General features: G+C 36.3%; 1 protein-coding gene across 1 annotated transcript in view; it reads right to left on the bottom strand.

Moving 5' to 3' along the window:
* grin2aa (glutamate receptor, ionotropic, N-methyl D-aspartate 2A, a) overlaps positions 1-23,381 on the bottom strand; it is a 185,695-nt gene that overhangs the window by 24,849 nt on the left and 137,465 nt on the right. The window contains exon 4 of the mRNA XM_073841213.1: positions 9,468-9,670. Coding sequence (XP_073697314.1) covers positions 9,468-9,670 — 203 coding nt within the window. The remainder of the gene's footprint in view (positions 1-9,467; positions 9,671-23,381) is intronic.

Raw genomic sequence — 23,381 nt, forward strand, 5'->3', positions numbered from 1 at the left:
TTTTCTCCATATAGTGAACTTCAATGGTGGCCAACAGGTTGAAGGTCCAAATGTAAAGGGCGTTTGACTTTCTTTACACGTTTGCTTTGTAAACACTGGTTTGGCACTTCTGCATACGTCATTCCAACATTACTATAATGCGTGAGGTTGGGCTGGTGCAAGATGAGCATTATTTTGTTTAGAAAATGACAGATTATTTCTCAGCTGGAGTCACGTAGAGTCTTTTGAAGCTGCACTGAAACTGCAATTTGGACCTTCAACCCACTGAGCCCATTGAAGTCCACTATATGGAGAAAAATCCTGGAATGTTTTCTTAAAAAACCTTTATGTCTTTGTGACTGAAGAAAGACATCTTGTTTCACATGGGGATGAGTAAATTATCAGAAATTTTTTTTATTCTAGAAGTTAACTTCTGCTTTAAAATATGGGTACATTAATGTTTATACCTGGCAAGGACTAGAAATGTCACTTAAAAAAAATTAAGGCTTATTATAAAACTTACCAATTTATTTAATCATAATTTAATTAATGATCAATTTAAATAAATTAAGAATAAACTGTAAATAAATCACTTTATTGTTACATTTATTTTATTCTTTATTGTTACATAACTATATATTTTTATTTTTTTATTTATAAGGTTTTAATTGTAATAAAAATGTAAATGAAATAAATCACTTTACGAAGGTCAACTTTACTTTTCTATACTTTTCTTTTCTTTACTTATTTACAAAGGTCAACTTTACTTTTCTTTACTTTACTTATTTCAAATGAATAAAAAAAACATTTGACAAAAGGACAAACAAATGCAATGTAAATGTTGCCTTTATTTATCAGTTTATGCTTTATTGTTACATTTAATTACATTTTTAAACAATAATTAGATGAACAGTTTTACTTTTTTTTCAATTTGTGCATATTTTTCATTCGCAGAGATCTTTATAGTGAATCAGAAATGAGTAAAACTTTTGGTTCTGTCCAAGACAGTTTACAGAACACTTATTACGGGGACAGTCCCCCTGGAGTAGCCTGGGGTTAAGTGCTTTGCTCAAGGGCAAACCGGCAGTGGTTAATGGACTGTCCCTTGTTGGGTTTAAACCTACAACCTTTTGGTTAACAGCTCGCACCCTTAACTACATGTCTGCACAACATGCACTCTGGAGGAGGCATGTTCTGGACATAATTATGAGAGACTGGGGTGAATACAGAACACTCTCCAATTAGCTGACAGTTGTACAAAGTAGCTAAGCTTGTAGAGAAAAGTGTACTTTCGCCAAGAAAAAAATGACAGGGTTGCCGACAGGACAGAGCTGCATTAGTAATCACACCACCATCTGTGAGTGGAGCATCTCCACTGCAGAGTTCAGACAGACAACACTTAAACCAGCAAAGCCACCTGGGAGCCTCATTTAACTTTTAGATTGAAGCTAATTAAGACTCGGCTCTCTATGTTCTTTAAACAGATCAACACTAAGGAAAAACACTTATGAGTGTACTTTGTTTCTGCAGATTGCTCCCATGCGCACAAAATCCTTCTCAGCGCGAACTATTTTTGCTATCGCCATGAATTTGATGTTGTCCCGATGTAGCCCCAGATGTCGCCTGCATGCGACGACTATAAATATTTGTTTTTAGATACATCAAAAAAAATGTGAATGTTTTAATTATGCTTGCCTAGAGAAAGTGCATGTGCACTGTGTAAACTTTCATTACTGGAGATGCGAGAGTTTGAACAAAACAATAAAGCTTTGAAAAATTTAGTGACACATGATCCTTCAGAAATCATTCTAATATGCAGATTTGGTACCCAAGAAACATTTCTTATTATTATTAATGTTGAAATCTGTTGTGCTGCTTAATATTTTTGTGGAAACGGTGGCGATTTTATTTCAGAAGATAAAAATTACTGCATCTCAAGGTCTGTCCTCGACTAAAGATTTTTCTGGTCGACTAGTAGTCGGTCATTTTAAGCTTTGGTCGACTATTAGTCACACATTTAGTAATAAACCATGGTAATTATAATAATAAGCCTTTTAATTGCCTACATAGCCTAATAAGCACACAAGTGCACACAAAAATACAGATATATGAATTATGAATATTTTAGGAAAAAACAGCAAAGAGACTGCATTAACGTTTTAATAATGTATTGATAAACTAGTGCTTTCTTTGTTTCCGGCTTATGAAGTCGGTGATGTGCCTTCATGCCTGTTTCATACGGATTACATAATATGAGAGCATTTGTTTACTATTTGAATTTGTTCATTTAAAACTAGACATTTCACTCTCTATAGATGTTTTTCATGTCTGTAAGGCAAGTATTCGCAGAGTTTCGAACTCAAGTTTACAGAGACTGAGACAGCAGAAAGTGCTTTCATTATTTTACAAAAGCACAACGTTTTGTTGTTATTGTGAGTGCACACAAATAAACGTAGAGTCTTTACAGACACCAGCGCCTCCATCTGATATGCAGTAAGCGCGCTACTATTCAGGTTCCTACAAATCTAGATTGACAACATTATATTGAGCTGCTAAGTAAAGTTGCTACTACAAAAGTTTGGAAACACCCCTGGCAAAGGGTGGTTTTGGACGATATCAGCATAGTGTGAATCATCTTTGGGCAATCCTTCAGGAGGCTTGGAGTAATATATCAAGTCAATGTTTGAATAAATTGACAGCTCATATGCCCAGATTATGCAGAGCTGTTATAGCTGCTAATGGTGAATATTTTGATATGTTTCGTAGTTTGTGTTGTCCCTTATTAATGCAAAATTATCACAAATTAAAAAGGATTCATGTCAATTTTGTCCAAAACCCTACTTTTGTAGGGTGTTTCCAAACTTTTGGAGGGCAGTGCACATCTTTCAGATAAAATGCCATATTTGACATCAATGAATGATAGGGTAGCATTTGTATGTCCTGTCCGATGTACTATATCACTAGCCGTTAACGATCTGTCCGTCAGGGACTTTGCCACTTTCTGTGGAATTTTTTTTCTGCAACTAAGCGACTAATATGTGTGTATGTGTATGCTGTTTATTTTTTTTTTTTCTTGCCTATGATTACCTGCCAGGGCACTGCGAATGAAAAATAGCCGTCGGCTAAATTCGGTACAATACGTGAAATGGAAACATTTATGTTAAAATTGTACATGGTTCCTTTTAAAATAATTGTAATAATAATAATAATAATAATAATAATAATAATAATAATAATAATAAAATTTGGTCGACCAAGCCTCTTCTCGTCGACTAATAAAATATAATAAAATACATAAAAATATAATAAAATATTCTGTTTATCAAAATTATCATTACAATAAAAATAACTACACCTTTAAGAAGTGAATTTTCACTTTTAATTACTTACAATCATTTGCAGTATTGGGGAGTAACTAGGTACATGTAACAGAGTTATGTAATTTAATTACAAAATAAATGTAACTGTAATCTGTTACAATTACTGAGAAAAAAAAATTAATTACAGTTAGTTGTGAAAATGTTAATGTTACAAAGGGGGTTACATCTAAATATTTTCACATACATACAGATTTAATTTATCTGTTTTCCCCAAATTACATTGACTGCACTATAATAGAAATAGAGTTTTGGACATATGCTTTTTCGATAATTGTTTATTTGCCTATTTGGGTTTATGTAGTTTTTAAGATTAACTTTTTTTCCATGGCATTAATAGATACCAGTGTTTCATGTCATAGTGATGCAAAGAACTGGTTTCAAAAACAGTAACATAGCGATTAAACTATATCTTTTAGTGATTTTTAATTAGTAAAAGACCTCAGATCTAAAAGTAAAAAAAAAAAGATGTTAAAGTCTGATTTTGTGGTTGCTATGGTTTAAAATTGAATTATTATAATCTTAGTTCAAGTGATAAGGAAATTTTGACAGTAATCAGTGTTGAGTACTACTGTAAGGTTTACCCTGCCTGCTTTAAATGTTTAAAAATGAATAACAGTTCAACACATTCATTAGAAAATGTAGGAAAGTAGTCAAAAAGTAATCAAATGTAAAACTGAATACTCCCAACACTGATCATTTGCCGATTGTCCTAGCTGCTCCATAACCTGAACAAAATAAATGAGTCTACAATGCAGCTACATTGCAGTCTGCAAAAGGCTGAAAAGCTGAGCTATGAAATTTGTTTCCTGTTATCGTGTTAGGAAAAAAAAAAAAGCTTATTGTAAATCCAGCCTAGCACTGATCGCTTGAAAGCAGAGGAGTGTTTTTGGCAGCAAGAAGTGGCTGCATGCCTTCTGACTGCAGAATTGAACAAACTTTCCTGTCTCCACAATGAGAGAGACGCACATTCGACTGCCTAGGCAAAATCCAGTTTAAAATCAATCTCTTCCCCTCTGCGCTGGCTATGACGCACACGATGAATTCCCCCGGCTCCTGCAGAGGCTCTATTCAAACTCTCACAAGGCAGAATCCATATTATTGCACAGTCTTCCTCACATTTCGATACCCAGCGGCAATAAGAGAGGCTCCCTTATGTCACCAGACCACTTCCTCACTGCCTTTACTACACCAATTACGTTCTTATGAACACACAATGTTGCTATGGTTGTTTCTTCCTTTAGAGATATATTTTTTAAATCTAAGAAGTAAAAGTTGGAGGTGATAGTCTGCAGCCTGAGCTGATAGAGTTGACAACAGGCTTCAGATATCCGAATTCTGACATTTTAAAGCACAAATATCTCAGTGGCTCAGAATGATCTTGAATTGTTTGCATCTGTTGGTGTGTGTGCGTCCTGGTCACTGAAGCATGTCTCCTCTGTGTCTGTGGCTTGTCAAGCTGGCACTGCATCAGTTTCTGCAGCAGCTGAAGTAGAGGGTAAAACGACAGCTGAGGATACCAGATGAGCTGCCGTTTTCACATCATCATATTTATCTCCGACAAAGATCAGTCAGAGTGCTAGACTGTCTGTCTGTCAGACTGGGCCAAAAAGGTGAATCTTGACATAGTTTTGGAGTTAAAGTATTAGTTCAGCCATCTGTCATCTTGTACTTTATTTCATTCCAAACCTGCTGACTTTCTTCTTTTATGAAACAAAAAGAAGAGAAATTCTCATGCAGTTACAATGAATGAGGACTGAGAGCTTGGAAGGTCCAAAAAAGATACAAAATTGCCATAAAAAACATGGTCCAATGACGAAATTGTAGCTGTGTGAATTTTTTCGCAAGACGTGAAACAGAAACTTGTAATCATTTACATACATGTCGTATGATTACAATTCCATATGTTTTGCTTTCCGGACGTAAGACGCTTTCTCTGTAGCTCAGCCGGCAACGAGGGTGCAGATGCAGAATGCAGAACTTAGGATGCAGAATGCTTGGGTACAAATCCCATGAAAAATACTAAAAATGCTTTTTGTTCGTACTATCGGGTAGGTTTAGGTGTAATGCAGATGGTATGTTATTACTTATCTCTAAAAGTACTTATCTCCACGTCAGATTCCAGCTTGGCGTACGACCGTTTCCTTGTGGTAATGCCTGGTATTGCAGATAGTTCAGCTTCACTATAATTTGATTTCTTGCGCTCTTTTTTACTTGCCATTGTCACAGAGTTTTTGCTTTAGGAATGAGCTCATTTTATATGTTAATTAATTAAGCAGGGGCGTTTCGACGGCGGAACATTCAGCTGCACACAATTCCACGATCATTTGTGATTTATAACCGAATGACTGGCGTACGCATGGATTTCGTGGTACATTCGTTTTCTCTGAATCGCTCTTACAATCAAATCAGAAAAGTTCTTAGATAAAATCAAGGATGGTTTCTACGCAAGTCTTTATAAATGAGGCCCCAGGTTGATAAAAACATAAAAGCATTGTTAAAAATAAAGTCAAAACATGTCTTCCTATGTCCACTGAGACTGGACATTGCTACTTCTCTTGTGAATTTAATTAGACTAGATTAGATGACACATTTGATTAACCACTTTTTTGTTTATTTGTCATTTTGAAGCATCAGATGCTTAATTCTCTCGCATTTAAAGAGCAGTCAAGACATTCTTCAAAAATTCATCTTTCGTGAAAGTCATAAGTTTAGAGAAGGCATGAGGGTGATTAAATAATGACAAGTTTGGAGAGGTCTCTTATGCTCACCAAGGCTGCATTAATTTAATTAATAAAAAAGACAGTAATATTGTGGAATATTATTACAATTTAAAATTGTTTCCTAATGCAATACTTAAAAAAGGCAGAATTTATTCTTGTGATGGAAAAGCTGAATTTTCAGCATCATTACTTGAGTCCCCAGTGTCATTATTATTTAAATATTTTTGTGGAAACTGTGACACATTTTATTTCAGAATTTTTTGACGAAAGTTCAGAAGAACACCATTATTTTGAAATAGAATTTTTTTATAACAATATAAAGGTATTTTATATTATAGTCTTTTATATTTATAACAAATATAACAGTTTATTGCCACTTTTGATCAATTTAGTGCATACTTGTTGAATTTTTGATACGAAAAAAAAACTGACCCCAAATATTTGAATCACAGAGTTCTGAATTAACTATGGCTTCAACAATAGCTGCGTTTCTATGACCCTTCAAATTGCGCAAATTGAAATTGCGAATTTAAAAAAAATACGCCCAATGTAGACATGTTACTTTTGCAAAAACTCAAAAAGAAGATTTTCAGGCAAGTTTTTTTTTTCACATATACAGCTCATTGGGCATACGTAAAAGCCACATGATCATTCTTTAATGTACTATAACCTCCGAGAAACACCTCATATGTGGTTGCCCACAAGTATAAGGGCTTTTCTTGCCGTTAATGCTTAAATAGCCCCTTATTTACACTGCATTATGGCTCCAAATCAGTCGTCACAATTTATTGCAAGATGAAAAAAATGACATTTTAGTTGCGTAATGGCAACGCTGTCATTTCACAACAGTTTTTTATCGACATTTATAAAATATTGCAAAAGTTTTGCAAAAATCTGTAATGGAAAAACAAATGGAGCAAATTAATATTATATACTGTATCTCAGTGACAGATGAGCTTTCAAAAAAGTAAGAAATCTTCTACTGCTTTTACCATAAACATCTGTGCTTTATAAGCAAACTAAAGCTTTTGTAAAACTAAAGGAATGTAAATCTGAAGGTTGTTTATTGAACCACAAGGAATTTAATCAGATTTTTTTTTTAAAAGCCACACAGAAGATAATACCAACTCTCTGATTGTGTTTGAGTTATGCTGAATTAGGGCAAAAGTTCCCGTTGGTGTTTCTCATGCACTAAGGCAACTTCTAGTTCTGTTCACTGTGATTATGGCTCAGTAGTTAAGTTAACTGAGTAATTTTGCTGTTAAAACCAAGCAGATGAGGAACCAATAAAGTGAGGCTGAGGAAGAGACTAAAGAAAGAGAGGCAGGTCTATCACAGGGAGGACCGGACTATATATCCTGCCAGTGTCTTTGCATGCCTCAGTAATTCCTGCCTCCTCCTCTTCCTCCAAACGGGCTCAATGGATGCTTGAGTGGGAATTGTGCCGTTGGAGGAACACAACTGAGAGCACTGGCCTGTTTGCAAGTGGACATGTGTGTCATCCGTGTATCCTCTCGTGTGTTTGCGTGTGTGCTCGGTTCTTTGATGAGACTAATCTTCATGCATACAGAACAGGCTACAGTGATCCTATGAGATCATATATTCTTCGCCCTATTTAGCAGTGTAAAAAATCCAGTATAAGTCCCTGCACATTTCTTCACATGGGCAGTTTTCACACACTGTGTTAATCATGGCTCACAGATCACAACTTTTATGACTGTGACTTTTTTAATAGTTGTTTATGCAAACTCAAACATGTACACTACTGTTCAAAAGTTTGGGGTGAGTACATTTAAAAATATATATTTTATAGCATTAATTTGATCAAAAGTGGCAGTAAAGACGTTTTCAGCACTGATAGGAAATGTTTCTTCAGCACCGAATTAGCATATAAGAAGAATTTTGTGAAGGAGCATGTGACACTGAAGACTGGAGTAATGATGCTGAAAATTCATCTTTACCATCACAAAAACAAATTAAAGGATTAGTTCACTCCAGAATTAAAATTTCCTGATAATTTACTTTACTCACCCTTATGTCATCCAAGATGTTAATGTCTTTCTTTCTTCAGTCGAGAAGAAGATTTTGGAGGAAAACATTCCACAATTTTTTTTGCATATAGTGGACTTCAATGGGAGCCAATGTGTTGAAGGTCCAAATTGCAGTTGCTCTACATGATCCCAGCCGAGGAATAAAGGTCCTGTCTAGAAAAACTGTCGGTCATTTAAAAAATAAAAAAATAAAAATGCTCGTCTTGCACTAGCTCTGCATCCACGACTATATGCATTGCGTAATCACGTTATGAAAGGTCACGTTTGACATACACTCTTAAAAATAAAGGTGCTTCAAGAAGCCATCGAAGAACCTTTCTTGTCTAAATGGTTCTATAAAGAACCTTAAACATCTGAAGAACCTTTCTGTTTCACAAAAGGTTCTTTGTGGCGAAAGAAGGTTCTTCAGATTATAAAAATGTAAGAAAGAGATGGTTCTTTAAACAACTTTTGACTGAATGGTTCTTTGTGGAACCAAAAATGGTTTGTCTATGGCATCTCTTGAAGAACCTTTTAAAGCACCTTTATTTTTAAGAGTGTAGGTGGAAGTACCGACAGTGTTCACAAAGCAAAAGTGCAAAGAAAGTCAAACACACTTTGCAAAAAAAGGTAAAACTATGATGTTGGATGATTTTAAAGTTGACGAAGTTTTACACAGATGAAGAGGTTGTGCAAGACGAGCATTTGTGGTTAAAAAGTATATACATTTTTATTTTTTTAGACAATGACAGATCGTTTAGCTAAATAAGACCCTTATTTCTCGGCTGGGATTGTGTAGAGCCCTTTGGAACTGCACTGAAACTGCAATTTAGACCTTCAACCTGTTAATCCCTATTGAAGTCCACTATATGGAGAAAAATCCTAGAACCTTTCCTCAAAAACCTTCATTTCTTTCTGACTGAAGAAAGAAAGACATGAACATCTTGGATGACATGGGCTGAGTAAATTATCAGGAACTAGTCCTTTAACAATATTTCAGAATATTATTGTTTTTACTGTAACTTTAGAAAAGGCGTTTCTTTTTTATGTTTTTTTTGGGGGGTCTCCCTTGGACAATAAGCACCTAAAACTCATTTAACACCTTTAAAACTCCTTAAAATTTAGTGTCTTCCAACCACCAGTGGACAGTAACACACTACAATATTGATTGATGTAAGTAGTCATGCAATCAACAACATATATCAAACACTCTTTAAGAGTGCTCTTACATCACTCAACGCACCTCTCTAGGGTCAGAATGTCAAACATCCATTGGTTTGAGAGTGATTCCTTCTGGAGATGTGTGAGTGATGGAGAAGGTGAGTAGAGGGGGTGTGATTAAGAAGAACAAGACTTACTCTTTGATGTGTTTGCGGCAGGGCACGGAGTTTCTCATGCAGGTGCCGGTGAGGCGTTCCACATTCTCCACAATGACAAAAGGCTTCTCCTCCAGAGTTACTATGGTCAGGTGATTGTCGTCTGTCTCTGCATCACCAAAAGAGTTGAAGCGAGGCCACACTGGATATTTCAAAGTCAAACTCTGGTTCTCCCATTTGCCCATCTGGAAATCAATTGAAAAGAGGAGTGTTACATTCTCGCTTACTGGAATTATTGTTTTGCTTACAATATTCCCAACACATCAATGCACACAATAACAACAGTGACAGAAAAAATGGTGCTTATAATTGTAATAAGAAATGTTTTAAAAAACGAATAAATGAAAATAGTTTAAATAAAATTATTTAAAAAAAATTTAAGTGTGAAATAAGTTCTTCATGCCAATGTACAATAGTGAAAGAGAAGGTGTGCCTCTGTCTCAACCTCACCAGTGTCACAGTAAGCACTGATTTGTTTTTCCTTTGGATGCCATGTTTGCCTGTGTCTGTCTACTATGGCTAGACTGTGATCACTAAGCTTGTATTTGCTGAGGATCCATCTCTGCTTTGTATCTTTCGCTCTATCTCTCTCTCAGTCCCAGAGGGCAAGGTGTGGGGATAAAGCAATGCTTGAGAGCAAATCATATCACATCCACAGAGGCCAGGTAAACACATTCATCAAATAGTGCCACATAACACAGTCCCTATGTCTGATATGCAAAAACACATGAAAACGAAGATGTGACATGAAAAAAAATCAAATAAAATATTCAAGTAAATTGTTGTAATGTTATTTTAAAAATATTTATATATACTAAAAGCCTAAATGAAATAAAATAAATAAATTACTTAATGCACATAATAAAGACAGTGACAGGAAAAATAAAATAAAATAAAATAAAATATGCCAGTACACTGTAACAGTGTATAGCATTTTGTATGTTACAATGTAACACTGCAAAGAAAGAAATAAAAATAGATAGATAAAAATAAAACAAAACTAATTGTGCCACATAACACAGGCCCTGTGTCTGAATATGTAAAAATATACACAAAAAAGATATTCAAGTAAATTAATCAAAATTAATCAAAACATTCAAGTAAATTACTACAGTATGTTGTTAAAAATAAAAAATAAAAAATAGTTAAAAAACTTAATACACAATAATAAAGACAGTGAAAGTAAAAAAGATCAAATCAAATAAATTATATAAAAAGATGGCATTAAACACGCTTTAGGAGGAAGCCGTAATCGCGTTCCTCCCACCCCTGATGAACCAGAGACTGAGGACGTCTCTGACACCGCCAGAGTTTCCTTTATCAGCAGCACAGCCCCCGATTCATCCGCAACCTTATTAGAGTCAAAGCGTCTTTCTTTTTGAGTTTCCCCCCTCCAACTTTCTCTAATGCTTCTTGTTCTACTGTGTGAAAAATTCATTTCATTAATCTGTCTCATTTGGTTTGATGGCACATTTCTTTTGTCAAGCACTGTGGGTAAAAATGGCTCACCAAGCTTATCTGTCTCGGCTGAAGACAAAAGTAACTACTTGCAGTTTCTGTCGACTCCAGGCTTACCGTCCTAAAAAAATGATTTATGAATTTGATGTTTTCAGAGTACCTCCTTTATTGAAAATAAAAGGACCTGATTTCTCTTTTACCGTCGGAGATGGCGTGCAAACCTTTTAGTAATGCTGGAGTAAAGCCATGTTTTTTCGGGCACGATTCCCACTTTGCGTGTCGACAGTGATGCTTAATGCATGTCTGGCTGGACACATATGTTGCTGTACGTGCTGATGAAGAAGTGATAGGCCACAAGCAGCTGAATAATTCAGTGTGTTTTGGAGGGGTGGGCTGACGTCAGCGAGCTCGCCAATGAAAACAGAGCGCAAATGCTCAGAACAACAGAAAGCTGCCTAGAGTTGAAACTGCACGAGCCATTAATTCTTAATGGAACTGGATTCAGAAATTGCTAAACCTAGCTCTAGTCCCTTTTTTCTCTCTTATCTAACTTTCTCTCCACCGTCTCATGTGTAGCGTCTCTCTCTTGCTTTCATTCTGCTCACTTTTGGCCTCTGGCTCAGCTCTCTCTCTCTCTCTCTGCTTTTCATCCGTTATTTGGAAATGTTTGAGCATTTGTTTTTTGAAACTTTTTTGTCCTTGAAACTTCACAGTATACATTTGCTGCAAATGCATACACTTACTTACATTGTAAATATACACAGACATGTCTGATGTCTTGCAGACTGAATATGAACAGTATGACATTAATAAGAGTTATTCTATGCAGAAATATTCAGACCAACAGCACGACTGTAAGTGAGATATTGCTTTTACAAAACAGCAAAATAAACAAGATGCGATTTTTAAGTAACTTACATTTTAGATCCCTTATTGCCTTTTAATGAACTGCCTTTTTTATTATTATACTGTTCTCTGAGGTTCACTTATGTTATCAAGATTTTTACATAAAAAAAACATCATAATTTAGAAGTTATAAGCAATTTTTTGTCCTGTTTTTGACCCCCTCATCAGAACGATGTTTGAATAGGTGCGGATTGTAGACTTGGAAGTAAACACCCACTGGTATGATTGGCTAACGGTTGTGTATGTTTGACAGCCTACATCCTTCATAGATGGACACTCAGTACCAACTCAACTCACATAGTACATATCAAACTATCTGTAATAACAGACAAAAACAATAGTGATCACATAATAAACACAGTTAATAAACAGTTACTGTCGGCTCCAATATAGTTGGCACAGCATCATCTTTTAGTTTCAAACTTTCTGAAAATCCTGCATTGAATTGTTCCTTGTTTGTAAACAAATCCACGGTACAATGAAGTGAACAAAGGGCCAAGCTCTTACTGACACAGTCTGGAACTTAATTAAAAATAAAGTTCATCCACTCTTTCCTAATGTTGGGATCAGAAGGAAGGCATTGCAAAGACTGTGGTTTTGTACAGCATCTTGTTGTCTTCAGAGCCATCTTTATCGTTTGATTTCAGCATAGACCTGGTTCGCCTCTACCGTTATTTACACTATGTGTGCAAATCGGTGGGCGGGGCTAAACAGGCAGTGATCTAGAAGTAGGCATTGATTTTCTTCTGCAGAGGCGGTGTTCAGTCACACTATTACATTATAAAGTGGCACATTCCACAACCTGTCATTTTTGCATACTGTCTTCAATATAAGCTGTTTTAGACTAATGAGAAAGTTTGAGTTCTGAAACTTACAGGATGTTTTTATAGTACAATGACCTCTTATATCCTCTATATAACCTCTATCTTTTTAAAAAAGCGTTTAAATGATTTTTTCTATTTTGATTTTTACATTGTAGCACTTTGTGATTCTGTGTGAATATAAAGTGCGTTATAAATAAAATTTATTATTGTTATTATTATTATTATTATATGTCAAAAGATCAAGGCAATTTTGATTTCTCAGTTCATGACCCCTTTAAGGTTGGAATACACTACACAACGCAGATTTAAAAAACTGTACATTAGCTGACTTTGAAAAGGATTATTATGTCTCCATAACCCTTTTCAAAGTCAGCTAATGTACAATCTGGGCATCATACACTAAACAACTACATGAAAACAAAATGTGTTCTAAAACTATCTTAAAATATCAAAGATATTCAGAATACTCTGCCTTGATGGAATCACAGCCTAAAGCTACAACAAAAAAAGTCTGTGCCCATCTTACATTAAGCCGTTTCTGTGAAATCTGTCAACTCCAAATGCGTAAAAACTACTGCTCACTTTGACTTTCACCAACTAACATGCAATGGGAGTCAAGCCTGTATTCCTTATCAGTAACCATAGCAATAGTGACCAAAGTAATATCCAAGATGGCGACATCCACAAAACTGAAAGTCTTATCAATTACTGACATGACAAGAGTCAAATTAAGCCGTGAGTTCATACATCAAACCTTCATTAACCAACAGTTCCTGTTATTTTTGGGTAAATTTAAGTAATTCTGAGCATTTAAGTCATGCGCAGAACACAAAACTGAGGGAGTGCCTAAGGTAGAGACTGGATATAAAACTTTCAGATGACACACAGCTCATTTTTTTCGGCACTGTAAGTTACCGAAACCACACATGAAAGCACACAACACAGGTAAACGTGTGTTTATGTGGCAGAGTGGCTCTCTCGCACTGTATGACGTGATGGTCAACTAGTTGTCCAGTCCTGTTCCGTTCTCACAGTGCGTGTGTTCCGAGAATGCGGTTGGGGGTCCTGAAAATTTACAGGTGTGAGTTTGGTTACAGAATGCGGTTGTCAGGCCCATAAATAACTGTACTGTGTGTAAACGTAACCGTATTAAGAACTCAAATACAGGACCGACAACCATATTCTTCTGCTGTGTGAACGTGGCCTTAATGTAGACTTTAGACAAAAATAATTCTAAATGAAGCCACATTAGTCTCTCATAACAACAACTGTATTGTTCCTAAATGAATCAGTATTTTGAGCCAATCGGTTGAACAACTCTATGACCCATTCCTAAATTAAAAGCACATTCTATATAATATGAACATATGTAGAATGAATGTAATCCGGCTGTACTACATTCGTCATGTTGCCATTGTCATGCAACCTTTTATTTGTGTCTCCTCACTGCCATTCACAAACCGCCTTTCAAGATGCACACTTCAGAATCTCAGAGAAAATAGTATGTAATCTGGCTACTTAATCTAGTTTGGATGCAACTAATCACTTGTCGCCACATACCGGCATATCAATGTAACCTGCATTAAGGGTCACCACTAAAAAAAAAGTACTTAGAGGCTTTTGCATCTGAACTCTTCATTTATATATATATATATATATATATATATATATATATATATATATATATATATATATATATATATAGGGGTGTAATTGTACATGTATTTGTCCCAAACCGTCACGGTATAGACGTCACGTTTTGTGTGCGGTAACATAACACTAACCATCACAACAGAGCAGAATAACAGAGACGATCTACGCACAACCCAAAACAATAACAGTGAATTCAGATGGCACGCAAGAGCTGTATGTTTTAAATCAGCAGTGTGGAAAAGTTTAGGGTTCTAGAGATGCACTGGTTGACCGGCTATAAAGAAGAACTGTATTTTAGCTTTATTTTGGCCAATCTCTCTTTCAGAATTGCACACAAAGTGCATTGCAATCTTTTCCCAAAATGTAATTTGTGTGAAATTTTTATGAAGTCTGTAAAAATTTTAAAATAATGTAGCAGGCAGATCAAGCTCATGCTTGCGATGCTTGAAATATAGGAAGACAAATATAGGGGGGTTTATATGAATGCATCTCTGAGAGTAACTGACCATCTTAAGAAATTATTCTATGGCATTTTCTTCTCCTCTTACTTCCACATAATGCATATTCACGAGTTCACGCTTACATATAATTAGCCGAGGAGAAAAACCTGCCTGGGAGGGCTCTCATGGCAACGATAGGAGATCAAGACTCCTAGCCTTGCACCAGGCAGCAGGAAGGCATAGAGTTTGGCCTGCTGGGCAGGGAGAATGAAAAACCCACCTGGGAGGGCTCTCGTGGCAATGATAGGAGATCAAGACTCCTAGCGCTGGACCAGGTGGGGGGAAGAGGCGAAGAGTTTGGCCCGCCGGGCGGGGAAAAGAAAGAAAAACCCACCTGGGAGGGCTCTCGTGGCAATGATGGGAGATCAAGACTCCTAGCGTTGCACCAGGTGGGGGGAAGACATGGATTACTTTAAATGGCTTATCAGCCGATGAGGGTTTGGTGGGCTTCTTAGATGTGTGAACGATTAGTTCTGATGTAGTTCTGGAAGGCTTCTGATGACCATCATCCACGGGTTTGGATCTGCTGTTTGGAGAGTCCTTTCTGGGCTGCTGATGTTGCTGCCCCGGTGCGAAAAGAGTGGCTGGAGAAATTTCCTGCTGTGATGCCTGGCGATTGCACGATGGACTTGAGATTTTTTTGGAACCAGAAGTGAGTGGCGGGTTTTGGGCTTCATCTGAGAATGGGGGTTCACGGGGGGATTTAGCCTGGGAATTTCTGAGGCAGAGGAACTCAAGGACGGACTGATAGGGTTGGATTGGAGAAGGGAGGTTGGAGATGTAGATGGCTTGGTCTGTCTTGTCTTGTTTTGTTTAATTAGGAAGGAAATTCTACCATTATCGATTGCTGGGTACTCGCTCGGATGTTGTGGGCCACTTGGGGAGGCTCCGGGGCGATGGTATTTGGGGGACCGGTCATGGTTGTTGCAGTGACGAGTGAGTTTTGTGGTTTTGCTTGGAGGAGGGAGCTGAAGGAAGCTGGCGGCGGGGCTGCGGGGCTGCATATAGTATCTAAGTATCTGACGCGCTTCTCCCGAACTTTGTTAATGAAACATCATTTAAAGTAGTGTTTACAAGTGCAGAGCTGCTTTGTTTACAGAGGATAACCAAGGAATCTCTATTTCACTGCTGTTCCAAAAGCACCACCTGCTGTCAAAGAGTAAATTTGCATTTTCATTCAGTCAGTCTGCTGTTTTTGCGTTTTGACTTCTGTGTACCATTACACCACTAATACACACACACACACACACACACACACACACACACATATATATATATATATATATATATATATATATATATATATATATATAAAAATAAATAAAATCAGCTTTAATCTAATATCATTTTAATAAATTGAAATCACTTTCAGTGCATAAAGTTAGGTGAGGTGAATTATACACACACTGTAGTTGGTAACCATACTTTGTGAAAATGATTTAGAATGTCTTTGCACATGAAAAAAAAAGTAGTAAATTCAAAGGGTTTTAAAACCAAAAGATAAATCATTCTGGTATGAGGCATTAAAATCTAGCTGTGAAACCTTGTGAAATACATTCTCTTTTGTGTGAAAGTTATTTGCTTTTATGAACAAAGTTAAAGAGAGTGAATACTCTAAAAACCATCCATAAACCAAGAAGACACTTAAACAGGAAGAGACTTATAAAGCAGAGAGAGAAAAAGACTAGGAAATTGGATAAACTAAATTGATGAAGAAAGGCACTTGTGCTCCAGACACTAAGTAATGACAGTGTTTGAGCCACTCAAAATCTAATCAAACAACACAGGCAATGTAGCGCCTGTGATGAAAACAGCCCCATCCCGCCACTATGCAAAGCAAGCCGGCTGCGCCTATGCATTTCAATGACCTCATTAGATAAATATAATTAAAAGGGAGCTTTGTGAAGCAATGGAGCAGAGAATCCAAATTAAGATGCTTAATTTCGTCCTCATTGTATTACTGCTCTTAATAGAGAAGAAGGAAGTTTGTTTTCTTATTTCCTTCGACTTCATGTTGTGTTTACCATGACGGTGAAAATGGGTTATGGTGGATACAAGCACAAACTAACCAAGGGAGCCTCTGACCATTTGATTTGAGAGGCCCAGATGTTGCAGATACAGTGAAGACAGTTTATTATAAGTATTTTAAGTGTTTAAACTGATAGCAAATCAAAAAGGGCAAACTGAGAAAGTCCTTGGAAAATGGAAAAATGTATTAAGAAGTTGAGTGAGACTAACAGTGGCGTACTGACAGTAAACTCACTGCCGTTGACAGATAATCTAGATGAAACGTGAGGAAGATACTAAAGCAGTGCTATAGGCCATGTCAATATTGAAGTGGGGAAAGACGCTAAAGTGCATCTACTGAGAATGCAGTGCAGTTCTTTCGCCAAGCAGTAGTTTGATATATCGAACTTTGTTTTATTTACTGTCAGACAGGGTGCGGCACACTGTTTCTTGTTCCTGCTGCTGTCAAATATCGGAGTATCTGACAGCTAATGAACAACTGCCATATCACCAAACGTTTGTTAAATCAATCAATTTTCTGTTCGCTCAAATAGACATGGTTATTTATAATAATGTGCTGGTCCTGCTGATAAGACGGTCCCTGGAAGTGTTTATACCTAATATGAACACCTGCAGGAATACACACAGGAAATATGAAGTTTGTGAAGACAGAGCTACATAAATTTCTCAATTATTTTGTTTTATTAAAGACAATAAATGTCAGTAAGGGATCAGTAAGATTTTTAATGGTTTTTAAAGTCTCAAGCTCATCAAGGCTGTATTTATTTGATAAAAAATATAGAGAAAAAACTTGGAAATATTATTTCAGTTTAAAATAACTGTTTTCAGTGTGAATATATTTTAAAATATAATTTATTCCTGTGATACAAAGCTGAATTTTCAGCATCATTATTCCAGTCTTCGGTGTCACATGATCCTTCAGAAATCATTCTAATATGCTGATTTATTATCAATGTTTAAACAGTTGTGCTGCTTAATATGTTGCTGGAACCTGTGATTTTTTTCCCGCAGGATTCTTTTACAAATAAAAATAGAAAAGAACAGCGTTTATTTAAAATAGAAATATTTTGTCACAATATAAACTACCATCTAAAATTGAGGTCAGTAAATTTTTATTCTTTCATTTTTTGAAGGAAATTAATACTTTTATTCACCAAGGATGTGTTATATTGGTAAAAAGTGCAAAGAATTATATTGTTAGAAAAGATTTATATTTTGAATGAATGCTGTTCTTTTTAACCTTTTATTCATCAAGAATCCTGAAGAAAAAATCACAGGTTTCAAAAAATAAAAAAAATAAAAAAATTAAGCAGCACAACTGTTTCCAACATTGATAATAACAGTAATTAATCAGCATATTAGAATGATTTTTGAAGAATCATGTGACACTGAAAACTGAAGTAATAGCTGATAAAAAAATTCAGCTCTGCATCACAGGAATAAATTATATTTTAAAAGATATTAATATACAACACCATTGTTTTAAACTGTAATAATATTTATATTATTTTAATATTTATATATTAATTATATATTTTTTTTCTGTATTTTGATCAAGTAAATGCAGCCTTGATAAGCATATAAGAATTCTTTAAAAAACATAAAAAATCTTACTGATCCCAAACTTTTGAGTGACAGTGTATATATATAATTATAATTACATATATATAATTACTCTGACCATTAAATAATTATCTTCTATATAATTTTTAATGTGTGTAATAATTGTTTTTTCAATTGTTTATTTTTATTAAAGTAACCCTACTTCACAAACTACAAAAATAATAAAATAAAACTAAAATTTAATAAAATAAAATAAAATAAAATAAAATAAAATGAAATGAAATGAAATGAAATGAAATGAAATGAAATGAAATGAAATAATGAAATGAAATGAAATGAAATGAAATGAAATGAAATAATAAAATTAAATTAAATTAAATTAAATAAAAAAAAAGCAACATGTTATTGCCAGCGACTTCAGTCACACACTTTGCAGTGTACTGATCTGCACCAAGATCTGGACATAGGAAAAAGAATTGTCCTCAACTGGTTTCCACACTACATCCTATAACCTTCACTGGGAACTATTTATTAGGTGCTGGATGACTAGAAAAGTCATTAGCACTTTACCACAGGGATAGGAAATTAGCATTTTAATTGTTTGCGCGCTGTGCATTTCCATGGTCACGGTGCAAATAGATTTTGTGCTTGTAGATCTCAACCTGCTTCTATTCCAATCAACGTCTCCCCCCTTCAGGAGTGATTACATGAGTGTCGCACAATATCGGAGGGCTCTGGCTTCACCTTCAGGCCCCGGAAGGATGAGGAGAGGCTTGCGACAAGTCTTCATAGATGCTCTGCCCTCAAAAGCGACACAGAGAGGAATTGAATTGAATGAGAACGCCTTCGCCAGATGAAAACAGTATAATGCCCATCCTGGAGGCTTGCTTGCAGAGAGCTATTAAGATAAAACGCTCCATGTCTAATTCGGTTGAGGAGGTATAATTAATGACTCCTGTGCAGAGAGGAGGGGTTGCGTGCGCACTAAGCGCTAACCAAATAGCTAGCTTGAAAGCGGCTGACACTCAGCAACGCATCTGCCGATGCCCACTCAAAATTCCACACTGGTAGAGCTGCGGCTTGCTGCGGAGTATTGACCTTGGATACTTCACTCTATATATTTCTACAAGCATCATTTATTACCAGGGCCAAAAGACGCTTAAGTGAATTATGATGTGGCTACTGAGTACTGATGTGGGAGTTGTACCCTGAGGGTTGATTAATTGTTCATATCGGTGCTGCAGAACAGTGCATCACCTTTCAAAAATGAAATCCTGGTCATTGACACGGTCCTGGTAAAGCGATGGACAAAGATGCCCAGTAGAATATACCGCTTACACTTTCTTAAAGGAACAGTATACCTAAAAATCAAAATACACTCTCATGTCAATCCATTCTTTTCTTTACAAAACAAAAGAGGACATTTTTGAAATGTGTTAAATAATCCAAGGGCCAGTTTTACTAAAATAATAACGTTAAATAGTGTTAGAGCACAATTCTATTAAAGCGCTGATGGGAGGAGAAAATTCTGCATGTGATTTACTAAAAATGCACATTAAGGAACACAGAACCCGTGCATTTCATTGACTCTTACATCTCACTGACTGTTACACATCACCCTGGACTTCACTTCCCATGTGCCATTGCACGACTTACACTTTCACGCGCCACCAATCATGAACTGTATTTATACGAGGTCACTACAGTCACTCACTGCCGAGTATTGAGTTAGCCTAGCTACCATACAAAGCATTTCCTCATATCCTTGTTTTCTAGTCTTGTCTTGTTTTTCTGTGTTTTGATTTCCTGTCTGGTTTCCCGATCTCTTGCCTGCCTTTTGGATTACTCTTTTGTCTAGCCCTTTGGATTACGTTCGCCGCCGTTATCGACCCTCGCCTGTTCGGAATACTCTGTGTTTTGCCCTCGTTACTCCTGTTTGCCGTTGATCGACCCCCTGCCTGTTTACGACCATGTCTGTGCTTAACGTTAATAAAAGCTTGCGACTGGATCCGACTGTCTCTCTACTCACTGTAACAGATATAATAGGGTGAGAAATTGACCTTTTTTTTTATAAAGAAAGGGAATTTTATATATGTGAGGGGAAAGTTACATTAAAAACTATATTAAACCCCCCTCTGTTTCACTGTGGAGATCTAATTGTTGAACTTGTGACCCTGGAAAAACAGAGGCACTGTGCTGAGGGAAGGATTCATCTCTTTGTGCAGAAATGGAGAAAACCTCTAAAGCTTCTGTGTATTAAATGCAATTTGGACTTAGATGGACAGTAAAGCATCATATTTAGAATATATAATTATTTTATATTGATAAATTAATAAATTACATAAATATAATTTAGAAATCAAATATAAATAACATTTTTTTTATTTGTTAAACCATTTTAATTAAAACAATAAAATATAATAAATACAATACTTTAAACAGTGAAGTCAATAATAATTTAAATCAATCAATAACAACTTTCAGTGTGTTTGTCACAAAAATTAGGGCCCTATGAAATCCCAAATTATGTTTTATTGTTTTTCTGTTTCAATTTTCTGGATTTTTTTTTGTTAGTTTTTGTTTTAGTTAAATAGTAAATTATTGCTAAATGAATAAATATTAATAAAAATCATGTCTAATTAATTTAAATCATGAAACATACACAATTTTACAGCAATTTATAAAAAGTTTAACAAAAAATTAATTTTTAAGGCTCTATGAAACACTATTTATTTTTATTCAGTTTTTTTTTTTTTTTTTTTTTTTTACCAAATTCTGCATTTTCCATCATTTTTTTTGGATTTCATTTTAATGGTTTCACAAATGTTTAATAATCAAATTAATAAAAGTATTTAATCTCAAAGCAGTTCTAGAGATTATGTTTGTGTTGATGTACTGAGGAGGCAGAGGCTGAAAACACTGCGGGCATCATGCAAGCTTCAGTATATGTGTAGTAAACGAAACCGCGCGTCTGCACCATTCATTCACACAGAGACACGCAGACCATACAGGATTCATATTTAAATAGTATTTTTCCTAGTTTTGATTTATTCATCCAAAATTCCGTAACACAGGTTATACAGTAAATTACATTTTTATGACTATTCTGTGATTCTGTCCACGTTTTCCACAGTGTGGAAAACATTGGGCCCTACAAAAATGTATTGTACACATTCAGGATACTTAGAGTATCACAACTTTGGTGATGCTTTTTAGTACTTTTGTGTCCTTTTTGATGTTTAAAATCCTTAGCTCCCATTCACTTACAGTACACTGCATGGAATAAATCAGTCCAGCACATTTTGTCAATCAAAATTATGATAATCATTTTGTATTCCACAGAAGTAATAAAGTCATACAGGGACAAAATGAGTGTAAGTAAATGACAACAGATTGTTCATTACAAGTCAGTTTGAATGGCCAGCAATTAAAGAGTGGAAGGAAACACTCATAGGTCTATGTGGTGCTCATTGTTCAGTCCATTAAGGGAGCAATTATATTCTCTTTTGTTTGTCAAACTGCGGACCCCATTCGTCAAGCCAAGTCTGGGTTTTCTGTGTGGGCAGCAGTTGTTCTGTTGTAGTCCCATGTGGATCCAAGATCCAGCATTCAGCCAACATGAGACAACAACAGATTCCCTGGCTGCCAATCAAAGTTGAGGCCGAGTTTAATCACGGAGGCTGAGGCTGTAATTAGCTCTCCAGAAAACCAAACTCCTCCGTAACTTCTGAGGAGGATGGATTTGCTTTAAGCGAGAGGCGTTGATTATTTATAGTTCAATGGTGGTAGAGCAGAGCTGGACTGAGTAGCATGGGGTTTCAGCGTGACTGAGACATTAAAATGGGAGAGAGAGACAGAGGTAAAGCAAGATGAACAGGAATAAAGGACAACAAGGCTCTAATGTGCGTCATGAGGTGCTGCTGCGCAGTCATTTTCATCACAGCCTCTGGTCACGATTTACAGTGACCCGCTCTTTAATTAAAAGCAACAACACTGTCTGATGAACTGCCTTTCGGCCACAGTTTTGCCACAGCGTCACCGGTACTGTCAGCACAGTGACCTGCTCGGTTTCAGACGTCATTTGAGTCTATTTACTGACACTCGATCCTGGCCAATCCATTGGGGTTATGCTTCATCTGACGCCAGCCAGCTCGTTGTGTAAAGTCTATTCAGATGGGATCAGTTTACCCTGAGGATTTTAGGCAAATTTGTGTTTCATAGACATACTTTGTGATTTTAATCCTGCCTGAATCAAACATGTTTGTGTTTTTCTCAAACAACCTTGGGTGAAAATTACAGAGCAAATTAACTACTGTTTTTGAGCAACTTGGAGGTCCTCTGAGAAACTCAATTCCATTTGGATAAAAACGCATGTGATTGTGGTATATTATGTTTTCATATTGCTTCTCTTCATTTATGCTGACCTTGCTAAATACCTTAAAGTCTTAATTACAGAAGATGTAACTCTGTAGTGCACCTTCAATTATGAATTTAGACCTTTTGGCTAATCTGTCCTAATCAGTACTGTGGCCGGAGGGACGAACGACAGACACAGTGGGTGTGGCGTCAGGCCTCGGAGAGGCTTTTATTAAGTGATGTTTTATTAACGAGTTTCGGGAGGAGCTCGCGCAGATAATTAACACGGCCAATACATCATTAGTAATCAGTCTCCCTATCTAATCAACACAGGGAAAATCCCTATAAATAACACAACAATCCTACCTTCCTCATCTCTTGTCTCGTCAAACCCATCCTCCACCCCGTCTCCTCACCTTCAGCCCATAGGGGGAGCGCTTATAGGGTTCGGGCCAGTGCTGAGCTCGGACCCCTCCCCCTGGGCGGGGGAGAGCCCCGGGCTCGGGAATTACCACCGAGCTCGAGGCCCTCTCCCGGACAGCACGCCAAACATGCACAACCTTTTGCTCAGTTTATTATCAGTAAGAGGGAACTCGTGAAACAGAAAA

The sequence above is a fragment of the Garra rufa genome, chromosome 1 (assembly GCF_049309525.1).
Source record: "Garra rufa chromosome 1, GarRuf1.0, whole genome shotgun sequence".
Classification (NCBI taxonomy): Eukaryota; Metazoa; Chordata; class Actinopteri; order Cypriniformes; family Cyprinidae; genus Garra; species Garra rufa.